General features: G+C 42.3%; 1 protein-coding gene across 5 annotated transcripts in view; it reads left to right on the plus strand.

Moving 5' to 3' along the window:
- KCNC1 (potassium voltage-gated channel subfamily C member 1) overlaps positions 1-18,314 on the plus strand; it is a 112,178-nt gene that overhangs the window by 81,865 nt on the left and 11,999 nt on the right. For all 5 annotated transcript variants that reach the window (XM_033153916.1, XM_033153884.1, XM_033153892.1 and 2 more), the window contains exon 2: positions 11,963-12,896. In XM_033153916.1, the coding sequence (XP_033009807.1) occupies positions 11,963-12,896 (934 nt within the window). The remainder of the gene's footprint in view (positions 1-11,962; positions 12,897-18,314) is intronic.

An 18,314-nucleotide genomic window follows, 5' to 3' on the forward strand; every position in this document is an offset into this window, starting at 1 on the left:
CTCAGAAGGGTGGTGGGAATGGGTGATGGGTGTGGAAAACCTGTTGATGACTGTTAACGACTGCAATTAGTCTTAAAGGAAAAAGCAAGGGGTGAGATGGCTAAAGATAGCTTTGTCATGTATAATGAGATAAAAACCCAATGTCTTTGTTCAGACCAGGTCTCTCCATGGTTTTAAGTTTGGTAATGAGTTGCAATTCAGCAACTTCTCTTTCTAGTCTATTTCTGAAATTCCTTTGTAGTAAGACAGCTACTTTGAGATCTTGTATAGAATGTCCTGGGAGATTGAAGTGTTCTCCTACTGGTTTCTCTGTCTTGTGATTCCTGATATCAGATTTATGTCCATTTATCTTTTGGTGTAGGGTTTGGCCTGTTTGTCCAATATAGAGAGCTGAAGGGCACTGTTGGCATTTGATGGCATGCACAATGTTAGAAGATGAGCAATTAAATAGTCCTGAGGTGGTATGTTTGATGTTGTTGGGGCCAGTAATGGTGTTGTCCGGGTGTATGTGGCAGCAAAGTTGGCATCTGGGTTTATTCCTAGTGTGATAGTAATCTTCAGTTGTGCACAGTGCCTATTGTGAGCTAAGTACCACCATTTGCAGACCACATATGACAAAATTTTCACACATTGCTAGAGCTCATGATGAGTGTTTCATCCCATTAGCTGCATCACAAAGTCAGCACGTGAAAAATTAGGTGTTTACTTTCATAAGCAGAGAATTCAGGGAGAAAATGTAAACATTATCTCCAGTTGATTGTACCTTCATTCACACACAGTTTCTCATCTGAATGTTCGTTCCCAAGGGCACTGCGAGATACTTCATGGAGCGCAATACATTCCACTTTCCAACATTACATAATCATGTCTATTAGCTTCTGTGGGAGCAAGTAGACAATCTCTTATCCTCCAGAGCAAGCTTTGTCTATGTCTAAGCTTGCTTCTTTGTTATATCTCCCAGCTGGGTAACATCAATGTGAACAGCTCTGTGACTGAAATAACTGTGTTCACTGAAGTGAACTATTCTATTGATTGCCTTAATGTCAGTGCACGGCATCGGCAACAAGAAACAGAAGAAAAGAGAACTAGGAGGCTGATTGCTACTCGCTTATAATCTTTTTGGAGAAGAGGGCAAGGCTTTTACACACAAGGTTTATAATCCCATAAAGCTTACAAGCATAAAGCTACTCAGGGTTGTTGCTGTGTGCAGGTCAATTGGAAGAGTCTGTATTGATTCTGCTGTACTGCGAACCTGAAATGTTCAAAGGTTATGAGATGGGCTTTCAAAAATCATAAAACATACAAATATTAATTTTTAAAAATACTATCAATTAGAAAAACAACGGTGCCACTCATTATAAACTGAAATCTGAGCAACAAGGAAACAGAATAGCATGTTGCTTGTCCTAGGAGTGGGAGAAAGCCTATGGGAAACCTGTACATACCTGCATCCTGTCTTATTTCCCACATGTTTTCTTCTCTGTTGTGGCAAAAGCTGGGAATCATTCTTGGGTCAGGTTTTGCCTGTGGGTTGCCAGCTGCCTATTGCTGCCATCAGACATCTGAAACCATTGGGTCAAATCAGAGCAAAATCAATACTTTGCTCTGATTTGACCCAATGGTTTCAGAGCAAAAAAGACCCGAATTCATGTTGTGAAATATTACTGTATACAGTATATGAACCAGTTATTACCATTCATAGCAAATGAATACCAATTCCTGTACAAAGGAACCAGGTGTCTATAGTAAGCTAGTACTGATTTGCAACGACTGCTCAGTGCTATAAATGCAGCCAGTGAAATCCTGAGAGTCGGCATTCCTAATCATGCTGTTTCTTAATAAAGGCCACTTAGCTGCAGAGATTGAGGGCGGGATTTGACTAAACAGTAGTGCTAGCAGAAGCCTGAACAACGAGTCCCACTTGTGCAATGGGATTCCCTCCTCCTCCTCCTCCTCCTCTCATGCTTAGAATTCCCAAAGGTGGTCAGTACAACCCAAGGAACAGCGTGTTGGGGGAGGAGAGGGAGATTGTTCTGTCTGGCAAGCATAAATGCTTGTGCTGATGGAACATTCTTAATAGCACGACGTTGAATTCAACCCCTGAATAAACAAGCACCATCTGGGAAAAATTATTATCCAAACAGCACCTTGATTAAAAACAAGGATATATTTAGGTGCACAAAGAGCAGGCCAGGAGCTGATCTGTGGCAGAACCCTTGCTTTGCATGCAGAGGTTTCCAGGTTCAGTCCCTGGCATCTCCCAAGTAGAGCTGGGATACATGCCTTCCTGATACCCTGGAGAACAACTGCCAATCAGTGCAGACAGTACTGATCTAAATGGTCCACCTGCCTAGATGTTTCATGGCTGTTTAGTTTCTGCACAAATGAAAGCTTTTGGCTTAGTGGCACTCATAATTTGGGGCGCTGTTGTTTTTTGAAATCAGACAGGCTCCTCCATTCTGTTACATCATTGCTTGCTGAAAAGGTTTTTTTGTTTGTTTCACCAAGCATTTCTAGAGAATTAATTTGATGCAATGTTGGTTATTCTGTATTTTATGATCTTTTAAATTTAAGATGTTCCAATGAGTTTATTGTCCATCAGCTTGATTTTTTAATGAGTTGGCAGTTTATAAACATTCTTATAATTAAAAATTAACATGGGGAATCTCCAGCTCTCTACAAGTGTTGAGCCGTGGGTAATGGAACTCCCACACATAACCCATTTCATTAGCTGCTCCTTGCTTCAGTACATACATTTCCATCACCAGCGTTCTTTATCTGTCACGTTCTGATCTAGCAACTGAGGAAGCTTTATAACAATCTTCAAAGGAGGTGAAGGTTGTCGCATATGTTATGTAACGGCAAACACATATTTACCTCTGTTTCTACACACTGCAGGGAGTCAGGCGGTGGCGAGATCTGCTCCTTGGCACTTCTATCTGCACGGTACACTCAGTCACAGAGAGCAAACACACACGTGTCCAAACAATGATAATTCCAGGGATGCAACATGTACTCGGCTTCTCTTTCCTTTGAAATTACATAACTAGAGGTTTACAAGTGTTTTGTAATATATGCTTTGTTTAAACATGTATGCAGGTTAAGCAATGGTGAAATGCAGCTTAACTTTCACACGTGTCCAAAATTCTCTGTGCCCCATCAATTTTCTGGGGGAACTGCCAGCACCCCAGACTCTTACAGAGAAAATCTCGGAGCTCTGTCCTTCTCTCAGCCTGAATATGGGCTTGTCCACACAAGGCTTTAGTATGTATTGCCTTTGTGTTTGAGACCATTTCCCTTAAGCAAGTGGACTCAGAATGTCCTCTGAACTCACCTTGTTTTAAAGGCACCTTCGTTTTAAAATGGTGTTGGTTTTATGAAAAACTGAAGAATAGCCTTCAGTTTGAATGTATCTGCTCTATTAGTACATCTTGTCTTTTGGATTCTCTTCTGCATGATACGATTGAACAATAGGCTATTGTATCTACATGAAATCCAGTGAAATTATGACTTCAGCCCTAGTTTCAGGATATACAAATACCATAGCTCAATGAAGAGAGCATTTCAAACCTACAATGACACTGCAGTAGTAAAGAGAGCGCTTCATATTTCTACTTTAGCTGAGGATTTTTGGCTTTGTCTGCACCTGGTATCCTGTGCACAGAAGAGTTTTAATTTCCCATGTGGAATACTGCATGTAATTCAAACAGCTGGACAAGCTCTAGGCAGAGGCAACTTGTCAGAGTCTGAGAAATGGCTCTTTATACAACTGTGTTGCTCATGGCCATGTGAGTGCTATCCTCAGTGCCCTAGGATGTCTGATGCACAAACTGGTTTGTGTGTGACTGAGCCATGATCTCAATTTGTGCCCCTTTGACTTTAGAAGGTCTGTAAATGTCTACTGACCTACTGGTCTATAAAGTCATCTGCCCTTTTAGCCCTTTGTCAGTCAGTTTGAGTGTAATTTTGTCTCTACAGCATATTATTTTAGTGCCTGCCAACTCACAAATTTCTGACTTTCTGCCTTAGCTCTGTGACATTGTTGTCATTTTGATTTTTGACTGGTTGTAACTGATACAAGAGTTGGTCTACCTCTGAAATAATATTCTTTTTACAATTCTTGTAGACCATTCTCAAAACTTTTCATCATGGCTTACTGAGAGTATCCACCACTGCCTTCCTCTGCTCCAAAAGTCAGTTTGGAGGTCATAGGGAAGGTGGAGATGGTGGTTTGAAAGTGCCTTTCAGCTTGTGGAAATTGTGAAAATAGTCACACTGAATGCTCAGAATACTTTATTTACACGAGGTCAGCTGGAACATTTGCAAAGGTTCCATCTCTTTCTGAGCAAGCAGCAGAATCTTCAACCACCCCTTGTCCCACACTACCAAGTGTTTTAAAATAGATTTTATATATGTATATTAAATCTATCAATGTTTAATTGTATTTCAGTGATTGGTTTTTCTATGTTTTTTGCCATTCTTGTTTTTATCTGTAAGTTTCCGAGTCCCATAAGTAGAAAAGGTGGGGAATAATGATGATGATGATGATGATGATGATGATGATGATGATGCATGTTGTTGTTCAGTCGTTCAGTCGTGTCCGACTCTTCGTGACCCCATGGACCAGAGCACGCCAGGCACGCCTATCCTTCACTGCCTCTCGCAATTTGGCATACCTGATGATGCATACCTGAGGAAATGAATGAATGAATGAATGAATGAATGAATATGGCAGTATGTTTGATTGACAGAAGGAAGGATGGAAAAGAAATCAGACAACAATGAATTCAGAGAATGGGGAAATGGGGAGCAAAAAAGTGTATGTTGCTGGATTTTCTAATTTGAGATACCCAAGAAAACTAAAAATGGGCTAGAGAGAGAAAGAGAGAGAGAGAGAGAGCACACCCACCAAGACCTGATATGTACCCTTGAGAACATTGAGCTCAATACCAATCACGATATCTGGCTGCTTTCCCCTTTCCCTTCAGTCAGGTGTTCTCCCCTCCTGGACCACTGATTCAAATATATATTTTAAATACTGTGTGTGTGTGTGTGTGTGTGTGTGTGAAGATGCTGTAGCCTATGAGCTACAAGTGCCTAGGATCATTGTGAGAATCCTCACAAAGGTCAGCAGAGGATGAGGTTTTTTTAAAAATAATTTGTTCCTCTAATCAGAAGGTGATATAAAAGAGGCAATGGTATATTTCACTAACAAGGAAAGCAAGAGCCTCGCTTTCCGCTTCTCTTAAAATAGCTCAATTGAACTATCTGCATTACAATTTGCTGCCAGCTGTAATTGGAGATTATGCATGCATATCAACTCTCCTTTCCAAACATCACTTTTTGCATTATTTATCTGGGGATGTAAATTCATGTTCAAAAAACTCTTCCTTGCTCCTCCCTGCTTGCTCCCTGCAGTTTTGGAGAATCTTATATGGAGTTTTATTTTAAAATGTAGGGTAAAGAACGGCAAGTAGCACCACCAGTAGCTGTGGCACCTGGGCACATACACATCAGTGGAGAGCAAAAGCTTTCATTGCTTCCTGATGTTCTGGGTGCTTCAATGCTGTTCTCTTTGCTGTTGAATAATTTGCCGCCACCTCCTATCATTTAACAAAATGTTGACCAGTGACCTAAGAGGATGATTGAAGGTGATCCAACTTAGCAATAAGGAAAGAAATATCATTCAGCTTACAAATAATTTTATATTCAATTTGGCTTTTAAAAGTCTGTTCATGACCATTTACTAAAGCAAGAGGGGAAGCCTGCACCCCTCCAAACATTATTAGATTCCTGTTCCCATCAGCTACAGCTAGCATGACAAATGACAGGGAATTATCGGAGATGTGGTTGAGCTATCCAGAAAAACCACAGGCAGGGCCGTCTTACCTATAGGTGCTGGGATGCAGGGCACCCGGGCGCCGGGCTCTCAGGGGTGCCAGGCCCAGAGTTCGGGGCCCAAGAGTTGAGTCAGGGGAAGAGCCCATCTGTCAGTCAGAGCACCGCAGCGGGCTCTTCTGCTGTGGGCGGCTCTGCACCACGAGTTCGAGGATGACTGAGCCAGTGAGACGCTGAGGCGGCGAGGCGGCTCCACCCTCCTGCACGCCTGGGACTGGGCAACCTGGGGGGGGGGGAGATCTGTGCATCCTGGCACCGCATATGCTTAAGACAGCCCTGATCACAGGTTCACTATTCCTGTAATAAGGAGGTTGACGTGTAGAACAGGTATCAACAAAGAGTTAGTTATGCACATGAATGTCCTTCACTTAACACCAAGTGATAATTTGCATGTGTGAATGAGTCGACACTGATCTAATGCCACAAATCTCACATCACCTCAAACACATTACTTTTCACCCATTCAACTAAGTGAGTCATCACATGTGCCATATCGAAGCACTGATATATTAAGTAATTTCCTGCATGTATGAATCAGCCTTCAATTTCTGAGAGGTATAGGGTTGTCACGTGTATTTAGGGGAACGAAAGTCAGCAAGGGGATGATGCCTCAACACCACTTCTTCAATCACACCACTGCATGGGGTGGTAGACCTGGTGTCCAGAGGCCTATACAAAAAGCACTGGAACTTTTGTGCCACTTGGGCTACCCACAGGAAAGCATAAGGGGTTTTGCACACTAGGTCCACTCATTCAAGCACTTTGGGACTTTCATTTTCCTGGTCTACACATTGTAATGCATTGGGGATTTGGGCTGCTATGTCTACCTATAGCAGGAATAGGCAAACTCGGCCCTCCAGATGTTTTGGGACTACAACTCCCATCATCCCTGATCACTGGTCCTGTTAGCTAGGGATGATAGGAGTTGTAGTCCCAAAACATCTGGAGGGCCGAGTTTGCCTATGCCTGACCTATAGGAAAGCACTGGGGGTTTCAGCTGCCAGGAGTACCCATTAGAAAGCATTGGCAGCAGCTATTAGCAATTAATTTTAAATACATCAACATTTCAGTGAGCATAATAGTTCAAGGGGAAAAACCCAATAACTTCATATCCAAAAATAGGCAATAGTGCATAGGATTCTCCCCTTCCCCACCATTTATGTTTCAACCTAAAAGGCGGGAAAGCCTCCTCAGAGTTCTGGAATCAGCTGCTATAAGAGGACTGGAGGGTTGAGGCAAGGCAGCCATCCTCTGACAGCAAACACAGTCGGTCTCCCCTCACAGTTCTTCCAGAACAGCTCCCTTATGAATGCTCCTAGGCAAGGCAGGTGGAAACAACCATTGCTTGGCGGAAAACATAGAGTCTTTGTTTATCCCTCACAGAACTAAAATTCCCAGCACCCTTAACAAACTACAGCTCCCAGGATTCATAGAGGGTAAGGTAAAGGGACCCCCGACCGTTAGGTCCAGTCGCGGATGACTCTGGGCTTGCGGCGCTCATCTTGCTTTACTGGCCGAGGGAGCCGGCGTACAGCTTCTGGGTCATGTGGCCAGCATGACTAAGCTGCTTCTGGTGAAACCAGAGCAGCGCATGGAAACACTGTTTACTTTCCCACCGGAGCGGTACCTATTTATCTACTTGCACTTTGACGTGCTTTTGAACTGCTAGGTGGGCAGGAGCTGCGACCGAGCAACGGGAGCTCACCCCGTAGTGGGGATTCGAACCGCCGACCTTCTGATCAGGAAGCTCTAGGCTCAGTGGTTTAGACCACAGCGCCACCCAAGTCCCTTTCATAGAGGGTAGGGGTGAGGAAAATATGCTTTAAATGTATGGTGCGTGTGCAGCCTCTCTTCCTTCATAGAGAAGGGAGCAACAGAGAAGACTAGCCTAGAAAAGGAGAATGACAACATAGGGGAAAATATGTTTCACAAGGGAGGATGAACAAAAGTTTGGAAATGCATCTGTGACTGGTCTTGATTCGGTTGCTACTGGCCTCCCCCAGAAGGAATATGTTATTTTCCAGAAGGAATATGTTGTTTCAGCTTTGAAAATTTTGTTTTCATTTTTCAAGACAAAGCAGGCATTTGCATTGAATGTTGAAATAATTATTTTCAAGGGTCTGTCAGAGGCAAGAATTGCCTCACACACTAAAGCTGATCCTGCTTTAGACCACTATCACAATAGTATATCAATATGATGTACACCACTGGGCACATACATATCATGGGCAAATTCAGAGTACCAGAAAGAGGTTGGTGGGATTTCGAGAATCAGCCTTAGGCATTTTTGTGCTTTTGCATGAGCCTCCCACAATAGTCTCTCAGCATTATAACCAGTTCCCACAGGGTGGGACCTAGATGGAGGGAAATAGTTGGCTGAAGAATTGTAAGAAGAAGTGACAGGTACTGAAGTAGGCCGTGTGTGTGTGTGTGTGTGAAGGCCTTCATCCTCAATCATTTACCTCACTTATGAAATAGCCCTCCCAAAACTAGCTGCTGAACAGAAATGGATATAAAGCTCTTTGAATGCTCTTGAGAACTATATTATTCTTATTAAATCTAAAGTGTTGCTATTTGGTAAACTTGGCAAGACACTCTTCTCTGACATTCAGGGGAAATATGAATGCAATACTAGGTGAGGGATGGGCAAAAGATGGGTGTTGCTGGGAAGATAGCTTTGTTGCTATTTGTCACCTATAAGCCTGTTTTCTGCCTGTTTTGAGGCAGAAAAAATGGATACAAATTAATATTTGTGGTGGTGGTAAAACCCAGCTGTGGATTTTGGAATAGTAACAAGGAGGGTTCAGCTAATAATCCTAAAGTGGCATGAGCCATGCATTTCTTAACTTGTATTACTCCTAACTCTTTCCCAGAAGTACAGTTGCTAAGGCAGCTAGCCCGTATCATATACCTGTGCTTTTAGATTTTTGCTAGGCAACACTTTATATTGTCCTTCTTAAATTTCTTCCCATTGCCCTCTGTCTGTTCTCTTTTCCAGTATTTGGAGATGAATTTGAAATATTAGCCTATCCTCTAAAATGCCTATCATTTCTCTCAGCCCATTTTTAATGCACAAAAACAAACCTGTGTGGGATGTTTGATAAGAGGTAGGTTGTGACTTTGCCCAACACCCTCTTGTGATCTTCAAGGCTAGTTGAGGATTTGAATGAGGACTTCTCAGTCCTTCTCACAAAGGTGGATAACATTTTTCAGGCCAAGGGCCACATTGCCTTTTGGGCAGATGCCTGAGGGCCACATGCCAGTGGTGAGTGAGACCACAGAATAAAGCAGAGAGAGCAATAAATGTGATTTTGCCTTTGTACAGTAAGCTACCTCCCTCAAGGTAAGCAAAGGGCATTATCAGAGTTCAAGGACACAGTTCAAAGACACTCAGTGACGGGTTTGACCTTTGGAGAGGGGCTGTGATGTGGATAGAGTTTTGGGGGCCATATGGAGATACTTGGAAGATTCCATTTGGCCCTATCCCTGGGGTAACATTTGGCCTATTCTACCACACTGGGCATTGATCTTCCACTAGAAAATATTTGTGTTTTGCATGTCACAGTGTCACTGTATACATAGTTCCACATTCTAGGATTTTTACTTCTCATTTCTGGGCAGTGTTGTAATAGGTGCGAATAAGTTATTTCTATTTTTAAAACTGATAAATTGGGAAAGTTCTTGTGCAAGGTTTACTAGTACCTGGAATAAAATATGAGTAATGCTTTTGTCACTAATGATTATATTGATACAGGCAGAAGCAGAAAAGATCAATATTTAGTACCCTTGGTGTCCTTGGGAGAATGTTATCACCTTCAGGAGGTTTTAACAGTGCAGTAGCATTAAAAAAGATTAATTTACTTCTGAATTAATGCTGCCATATTAATGAAGATAAAGTAATGGATCAGATATCATATTTGGGTGAAGAACTATTGAAGCCCATGAGAATTCGATCTGAAACCATTTTGTTCTCTCCCCCCCCCCCCACTTCTAAAATAAGAAATACAAGAGAGGAATTTGAAGAGACACTTAGTAAATAAGTGTTCTTGATATTTGCAGGCCATTCTGCATTAGTGTCAGGTTTTGAATGTGTGTGGAGGGGGAAAAAATGATTAAAACTGAATTTCTGTCTGGGGACCTTATGACTCTTCAGATCTGCTGGGACTCCCATCCATCAGTCCCAGCCAGTATGGATAATCAGAGATGATGGGAACTGTAGTCTGGCGACATCTGGATGGTCACAACCTCCCCCCTCCCTGAGTGGAGTTTTAGTGGGCGAAGAGCCATAACTGAGTGGTAGAGCATCTGTTTTGCATACAAAAAGTCCCAGGTTCAATCCCTGCCATCTCCAGGTAGGACTGGGAATGCCCTGCCTGAAATCCTGGACAGCCACTGCCAGTCAGTGTAGACAAAACTGCACTAGATGGACCAGTGGTCTAAGCAGCTTCCTATGTTTCTGTAATTGGGAGAAAGGGCTGCCTGACCTCCATAGGAAACAAGGAGGAACCAACAAGCCATGAATGGAAAGAGGGGTTCCAGTGCTGCTATTCTAGAATCTTACAGAAACCAGGTGTGTGGACCAGCACCTGTGGGATGCAAAACAGGGTTTTTAAATATCTACAGGGCTACTTCCCTTGTGTTGCCTACACCACTTGCATATAAGCCAGGACATTCCATGTGGAGCTATTTGGCAACTTATGTGGGATATGCATAAATGTGGATTATGGGCTTCCGCCAACCAAAAGAAAAAGGAACCCTATATTAGTGTGAAAACTCCCTGATAAAGCCTCCTATGGGAAATGTCAGGACTCTACAGGACTGTGGTAGAAAGTCAGCCTCAATTCATATTCAGCAAAGTTTCTTCCGCCCTAAGTGATTCGTTCTACTTTGCAACTCTAAAAATAGGGCAATTGGGAGCTCTCTTCTGAGCCAGCCTTGATAGCCTGCTGCTCCTTATTTTATTTTGAAACCATTTGTTTTAGCAAAAGTATACCTGCTTGCTTGTTCCTGATGCCACCCTTGGTTTGTCCTATTTACCTGTGTTACCTTGGCCAATGTACTTTAGATTCATTTTTGGGTTCAGTGAGTGACCAGGGAAACCAACCCCCCCCCCCATAGCTGGGCATGTGCGTGTATTGAATGAGTGGAGATGACAATCTACCCAGCTTTCAACTAAACTGGCCTTCTAAAGTGGGAAGATGGTGGGACTTAGCCAATCTGGGGTACATTGGATCCTGGGCCAGCCTCCTTGCCATTGCACAACTGCATGCTGCCCAGTTCAGGCCCAATTGCATATGGTTTCAGAATGTGCAGGAGATCAAAACGGGATTCACATATCCTCTTTAGTACAGAAGCTAAACATATACTTTTTTCTGAAAAGAATTTGATTTTGAGATGCAGAGTGAAACAAAACTGTCCTAGGACAAATCCCAGATCCTGAACCAATTTGGGACTGGCCCAGAACAGGTCAAGACAGCCCCAGATTGTCCTGGGTCAGGTCCACTCCGAGTAATCCAGAGCAGCCAGGTGACCCCATGCTAAATCATAGTTCTAAACCCTAATTAAACATGTAGTGGGTCACAAAGAGAGGGGGCAAAGGAGGAGACACAGGCAAAGAATCTCACACGTCTGCCACCCCCTTGCCACTGACAGTATGCTTAATTGGGCTTTTTAATCCTATTTAAACAATTAGTGCTGTACAATCCCCTGATTCAGTTTGGATCTACAGGTTGGTCCAGGTTGTCCCATGATATGAGGCATCAAATAAGTCCCCAAACTGCAGGGTATCGGCAGCTCTAGAAAATATTTTACAATGGAACAAGACGGTTCAATACAAGTTTCCTAAACTGTGGATAAGCCACTCCAATAATCATAAGCTAACTTGGCCATGGACCCTGTTGCTTTGCTAAATGGGTGTTGAGCACTTGCAGCCAGGCAGCGCCATTTCTACTGGTATTATTTTCTTTAATGTCTCACAATCAAATCTCCATATGCTTTGTGTTTTCCCCTCCTCACAAACAAACTTTACTGTCTAACAGCTTTCTCCTGCTTTTTCTCTCTACAGTATATCGCATTTGCCTCCCTCTTCTTCATTCTGGTTTCCATCACTACCTTTTGCCTCGAGACCCACGAGAGATTTAATCCCATCGTTAACAAGACAGAGACGGAAATTGTTGGAAATGATACCCACGTGCGCATCTATCGGGAGGCGGAGACAGAGGCCTTCCTAACCTACATTGAAGGGGTCTGCGTCGTTTGGTTTACTTTTGAGTTCCTAATGAGGGTCATTTTCTGCCCGAACAAGATGGAATTTATCAAAAACACCTTGAACATCATTGACTTTGTGGCCATTCTGCCTTTCTACTTGGAGGTTGGACTCAGTGGCCTGTCTTCCAAAGCTGCCAAGGACGTCTTGGGCTTCCTGAGGGTCGTCCGATTTGTACGAATCCTGCGAATTTTCAAGCTGACCCGCCACTTTGTAGGGCTGCGGGTCTTGGGTCATACCCTCCGTGCCAGCACAAACGAATTCTTGCTGCTCATCATCTTCTTGGCATTGGGCGTCTTAATCTTTGCCACAATGATCTACTACGCTGAGAGAATAGGTGCTAAACCCAATGATCCTAGTGCCAGCGAACACACACACTTTAAAAATATCCCCATTGGCTTCTGGTGGGCTGTTGTCACCATGACTACCCTGGGCTACGGAGACATGTATCCTCAGACTTGGTCAGGCATGCTGGTGGGGGCCCTCTGTGCTCTTGCAGGTGTGCTGACCATTGCCATGCCTGTACCCGTCATTGTGAACAATTTCGGAATGTATTACTCCTTAGCTATGGCTAAGCAGAAGCTACCAAAGAAAAAAAAGAAGCATATCCCACGGCCGCCCCAGCTGGGATCCCCCAATTATTGTAAATCTGTCATAAACTCTCCACACCACAGTACTCAGAGCGACACATGCCCACTCGCCCAAGAAGAAATGTTAGAAATTAACAGAGCAGGTAGGAAACCTCTTAGAGGAATGTCCATCTGACCTTTAACCTCCATCCTTTGTAGAGATTGAAAGATTCAGTCAGACTGCTTTCTTAGCACAATGGGTAGCACATTATCCCATTACTGTCCCACCACCACACATGGAACAATGTGTGGGACATACAGGTTGCAGGGACAAAATGGTACAGGAGAAGCTGACAAGTGAAACTTAGGAGCGCACGCTTTAGGAGCCTTAATATTGGTCCTGTTTAAAGGGACACTCAAAAGATTTTAAGAGTTAATACTGCTAGTGGAAGAATATTTTTTAGAAATTTACAGCTTATATTTGCCGGGCTGCATTAATACATCACGATGGTTCCCAAAAGCGAAATGCTTCCTGGCATACTGGGAGCCAAGGGCGCAGGTCATGCCCAGCAAAACAAGCGCACACAAGTACACAATTCTCACAGCCCCTGGATATTTCCCCCCGACTTGTTCCTAGATGCTTTTTGAGTTGCAGAACACCATTTACGTTAGAGAAACCAAGTGTCTCCTTAAAGGATAAACTTACATCAATACATGCAGATTTCATGAGACAACCATGTCTTTTTTTTCAGATGGTTAGCCACCCATTAGAATGATAGCTTAGATTTCCCACAGAAACACAATGTGATTCAGAAGGGAACAAGGCTAAATGTAAGGGTGTTTATTCCACTTCACGTGACCCAACCAATTTTGTAACAAGTAGCGACATAATCAACATGGAAGCTTAGCATTTAGAGCTCTGAACAGGAGGAGCATCAATGCCTTCTCACGTAAGGTCCACAGTCTACAGCTCCTTCAACCCTCCTCACAGTAAAGGCTGACTGAAAAGGGGAGAACATTGACCATTTTGTGCAGACTTATTCTGAAGAGCCATGAGCGATAATCTCACAGGGTACTTTATTATGATTTTTTTGTTAATTATAGTGATAAATGACAGCAATAAGAAAATATTCCCAGTCAGACTAAACTATATTTCATATTAGTTCAACATTGGGGGTGGGGAATAAAAATACTAGTTATCATGGAATATATTATAATATCCCATGGCTAGTGGTTAGTTATGGGACTATCTCAGTTTTATGAGACTCCTCAAAGAGCACACAAAGTTACAGGGCTTTGATCTGATCAGTTCAACCCCATAATCTACCTCTACCCATGGAATATCATTGACCAATTCTGTGGGGGGAAATAGTAGTTTTAAACATAATAAACACAAATTATTTTGGCCGGTGAAACAAGCATTGGTTGCAGCCATATGCAACCTTCAGCCTATTTTTAAAAGATACTTCCCATTGGGATATATTGCGATAAAAGTCATTTATACAGTGATTCATACTAAACTTTAGTAGTGAGGGATACTTTTAAGGAACCAGTTTATAATTATGATGGTCTTGCAGTATCATTTATATGTTTATTTATTTTTGGCGGAAATCTAATTTATCACCCCATTTGGGTGAAAAATCTCCTCTATCCATTTCATAGCCATGCATGTGGATGCTATTGAAAGAACACAAAAGAAGCCTGACTTTCCTTTGTGTGTGTGGCTTCACCAGTGCCAAATGCTGATTATTATTTTTTAAGAGATGGGAAAGTGATGGCAGAAAATTAACTTTGTTCCTTTGCAGAACTCTGTAATATTCCATACAGATGGTAAAGAGCTTTCATTTTTGTCACTATATTTTGCTGTGGGTTTTTTTTTTGTTAACCCTTTAGTTTGAAGACTTCCATTGCACAAGGCTGGCCACAATCCATGCAATGACTGCCTCCTTACTATTTTACCCTTTGCGCGCGCACACCTATGTGGTTTTTGCTGTCCATTCTCCTCAGGTTGCAAATGCTTATCACAATGCCATCACAAAGCAATGGAGCACCTTCTTCATGAGTAAATAAGAATGGTTTACGTTTCTGTGAAGGACGGAGGATAAGAGGACACTCATGAAGCAGCGTGTCACATACATCCAACTGCCCAATGAGATCATGGCAGATTGTGTATCCATGGTGCAGTGTGGAACCACTGTGTTCTCATGAATTGCTCTGAACTCACATGCAGTCCCTGTGCATAAAAGGTCCTGGCGGCCATCTGTTATCTCTGCTGTGATTCTTCTTGTATGTGGGAAAGTATGAACCGAACTGCTCCAGCAGCCATTTGTCTGTGTGTGATTGGAGCAGCACTTAGTTGCAGCCCAGCTCACATGGAGGGGTCACCATTCAGTCCTATACCATGAGAAGGATCACGTGGAGAAAAGATGTGGCCAGCTTGCATGTGTGAACCTTAATTTGTATCTGCTTGTCATCAGCTCCAGAGCCCATTTGTACTTTGTTTAATTCGGTTGGATTACAGTACCTACTCATTCATTCGGTGCAGCCTAAAGCAAAACTTGCATATTTTATTTGAGGAAGGGTTTAAGGCATTGTGGTGAGGGGTTTATAATATTCAGGGACATCGTTATTTTTCTCGAATTGGCACTGCAACCCATTGTCTGTGTGCAAGTGGCCTGCTGCAGTCATCACTAGTAGACCACACTCAGACTTCTGACTGTTATTCATAGGGGTTGGACAGCACAGAACTTGGAGGAAAGGAGATGCCAAAAGGAATCTCATCTGGCTCACAGTGATAGTGGCTATGGGATAAGTAGTACCAGGGATGGATAGTGTCAGCAATGAATGTTTAAAAAAAAGACTGAAATGTTTTTGCCTTCCAATACAAAGGAAAATACCATTCTTTCTTTATAAAGACTTCAACAGTAACCAGCTACTGTCTGGTTCTGTAAATCATATAAAAACCAATTGCTAAACATTACAGAGTTGCTGGAGATGCAAACTTAATGAGTAGCCTGTACATGGCACATTAGTAACACTCTGACCAGCTTTAGTGTAGTTTCTAGTCTACTGTGAATCCAGAGTGGATTCTTTTGGTCTGGATGTTAATAGACATATTGAATTAAATGTAAATAACCCCACCCAACTGTCCTTACTGCCAGCACCAGTGAAATTACAGTGCAGAAGCACTTTCTAAGTGCCTACTCAGGTTCTCTGCACCCTAACCTTTATATGGAAAGAGCCACCATGTTAAGTTATATATATTGCCCTATTGAGTTTTAGACCGATACAGCTAAAACTCGCAGAATGCTGGAGAGAGTAAAATCGCCCCACCAGATCTTGTAGAGAGGTCTGCAGGTGGAGAGAAGTATAGGCTGTAGTTTCGTGCTTTCTGCACCTCAGAATTGCCTAAGAATGTGTGTCTATAAGACACGCAGGAATGAATTCAGCACTCAGAATCAATAGAATAACCACTTTAGGCTTGTGCTGATTCAGCTAAGGTGAGCATGCAGATTCCTGTATGACAGTCAGATCGCTGTGCCTTTGTGGCTCACTTAAAATTGGAACAACCAGTAAAGCTACTGCATTGCACTACCTCATAAGTGATAGTTTACTTTAAAAATAAAATAACTGTTTTGCCTTATTGAAAGGGTGATTCCTGATCATAGCTGCATATAAGTATAACCCCACAAAGTTAGTGGGCATAAATGAATGTAGCAGTACATTGTGGAAAGGGCCATAGCTCAGTGGCAAAGCGCATCATTTGCATGCAGAAGGGCCCAGGTTGCATCACCAAGGTCTGGGGAAAACCTTCATCCAGAAACCTTTCAAAGCTGTCTAGTCAGTGTAGACAATGCTGAGCTAGATGGACCAGTGGTCTGACTCGGAATAAGGGAGCTTCCTCTCTTCCTATATGTACATTTACCTATCTGTATTTTATTTCTAATTTTTTATGGAAACTGGACTAGTTCCAGACCTAAGACCTAGCCCACACTGCGTTCATACTTAACACACCATAGTCAGTGAAATCATCCCTGTGTTCAGGTTTGTGGTATGCTTATATAACAAGCATAATAGAGTCAGGTTTTTTCCATTTGAAAATGAATTACAAAAATCAGCATGACTGTAGTAGAACCCATACCTTTCCTGATGTCTCATCAGGACTGGGGGGAGAGATTGTGCATCTCCATTATTTTTCTGGGCACTTAAAGTCACACAAGAGTCTGCTCACTTCTGGGCCTTCAATTTTTTTAAAAAAGGCATAGAGATTTTAGTTTGTGGGGTTTTCAGACTTAATCAGTGCTGAGATGTTAAAGAAACACACAGCTCTGAATCAGCATTACCACTCTGCCTGTGTTCTCTCAATAAGGAGTAGGAACAATCTTGAGGGTTTCTTTTTAGAATCAAGGGAGTATGAATTTTATGAAATAAATAAATAAATCAAACTTCCACCTCAATGTCCCTCCCCACCCCTCAGCCTTTATTCCCCTCTCACTCACTCACCCACCCACCCACCCATCCAGCCGAAAAACTTGGCACTGAACCTGCACGTATTTGAAAACCTTTGCTCATCCTGACCTAGTTTGACTAACTGGAATAAATCAAATACTTTTTAAACTCAAAGTGCCAAGAGCTCCTTCAATATATTTCATATTTCAATACTTAATAGCAAAACAGTTCAGTGACCATACTATTGACTGTCACCTGAACCTTCGCTTACAGGGCTGAAACATAAATCTGCTGCTTTTGTTAAAGGAATTTTACATCAATGAGGTTTCATATCCTACTAGTTGATTTACCCCATGTGTAGTTAAGGAACAGAAGCTATTGTATTCTGAGCCCTTAACTATCAAATCTGGACAATTGTCTACCCATAGTTGGAAGCTTTGCAAGGAGCACAGTGCAGCTAAGATATTTTACTGACTGGTGTTAATGAGTATGAATGTCAGTCGCCCAAATGAAATGAGAAGGTGGGAAATGAGGAGTTCTTCTTTGTGTGACATCCCACAAAGCCATTTGCCCACTGATAGTGGGACAAATACAGATTACATTGACAACTATGACAAGCTATGACAGCTATGACCTTCTGCACTGAGGTAAATTGACATCACTGCTGTAATGTCAGGGTCTGACGAATTTTATTGGCTATAGGCAGAGCCAAGAAAATCATTTGCAAAATAGTGATGTCACTGAAAGCTTTTCAGGGTTTTAAAATAAATCAGTCCTTGCAATGCCTTTGCATTTTTTTTCCACTTTTATAAATGGGGAGCTGAAGACCTGATCATTTGAATTTTGGATACTGTAGTAAATCAGTACTACATTACTGCTTATGCACAGAACAAATTATGGCTGTTTATACAGCAACAAAAACAAACAAATGGGGTTTTGTGTGGAACTCAAGTCTTGGTGTACTTCTTCTTACTCTTTTATACATGATGTAAACTTCAACCAAAGTCTTTCTGTACTTGTTGCTTTCATAAAACAAAAACCATTTCTGCCCTTGTGGTCCTTCACATTCATCATTGCTCCTTGAATGGCATACATTTCATATTCTACAGATCATCATATTGTAGTTATTTATT

Source organism: Lacerta agilis, chromosome 1 (genome assembly GCF_009819535.1).
Source record: "Lacerta agilis isolate rLacAgi1 chromosome 1, rLacAgi1.pri, whole genome shotgun sequence".
In the NCBI taxonomy this organism is placed as follows: domain Eukaryota; kingdom Metazoa; phylum Chordata; class Lepidosauria; order Squamata; family Lacertidae; genus Lacerta; species Lacerta agilis.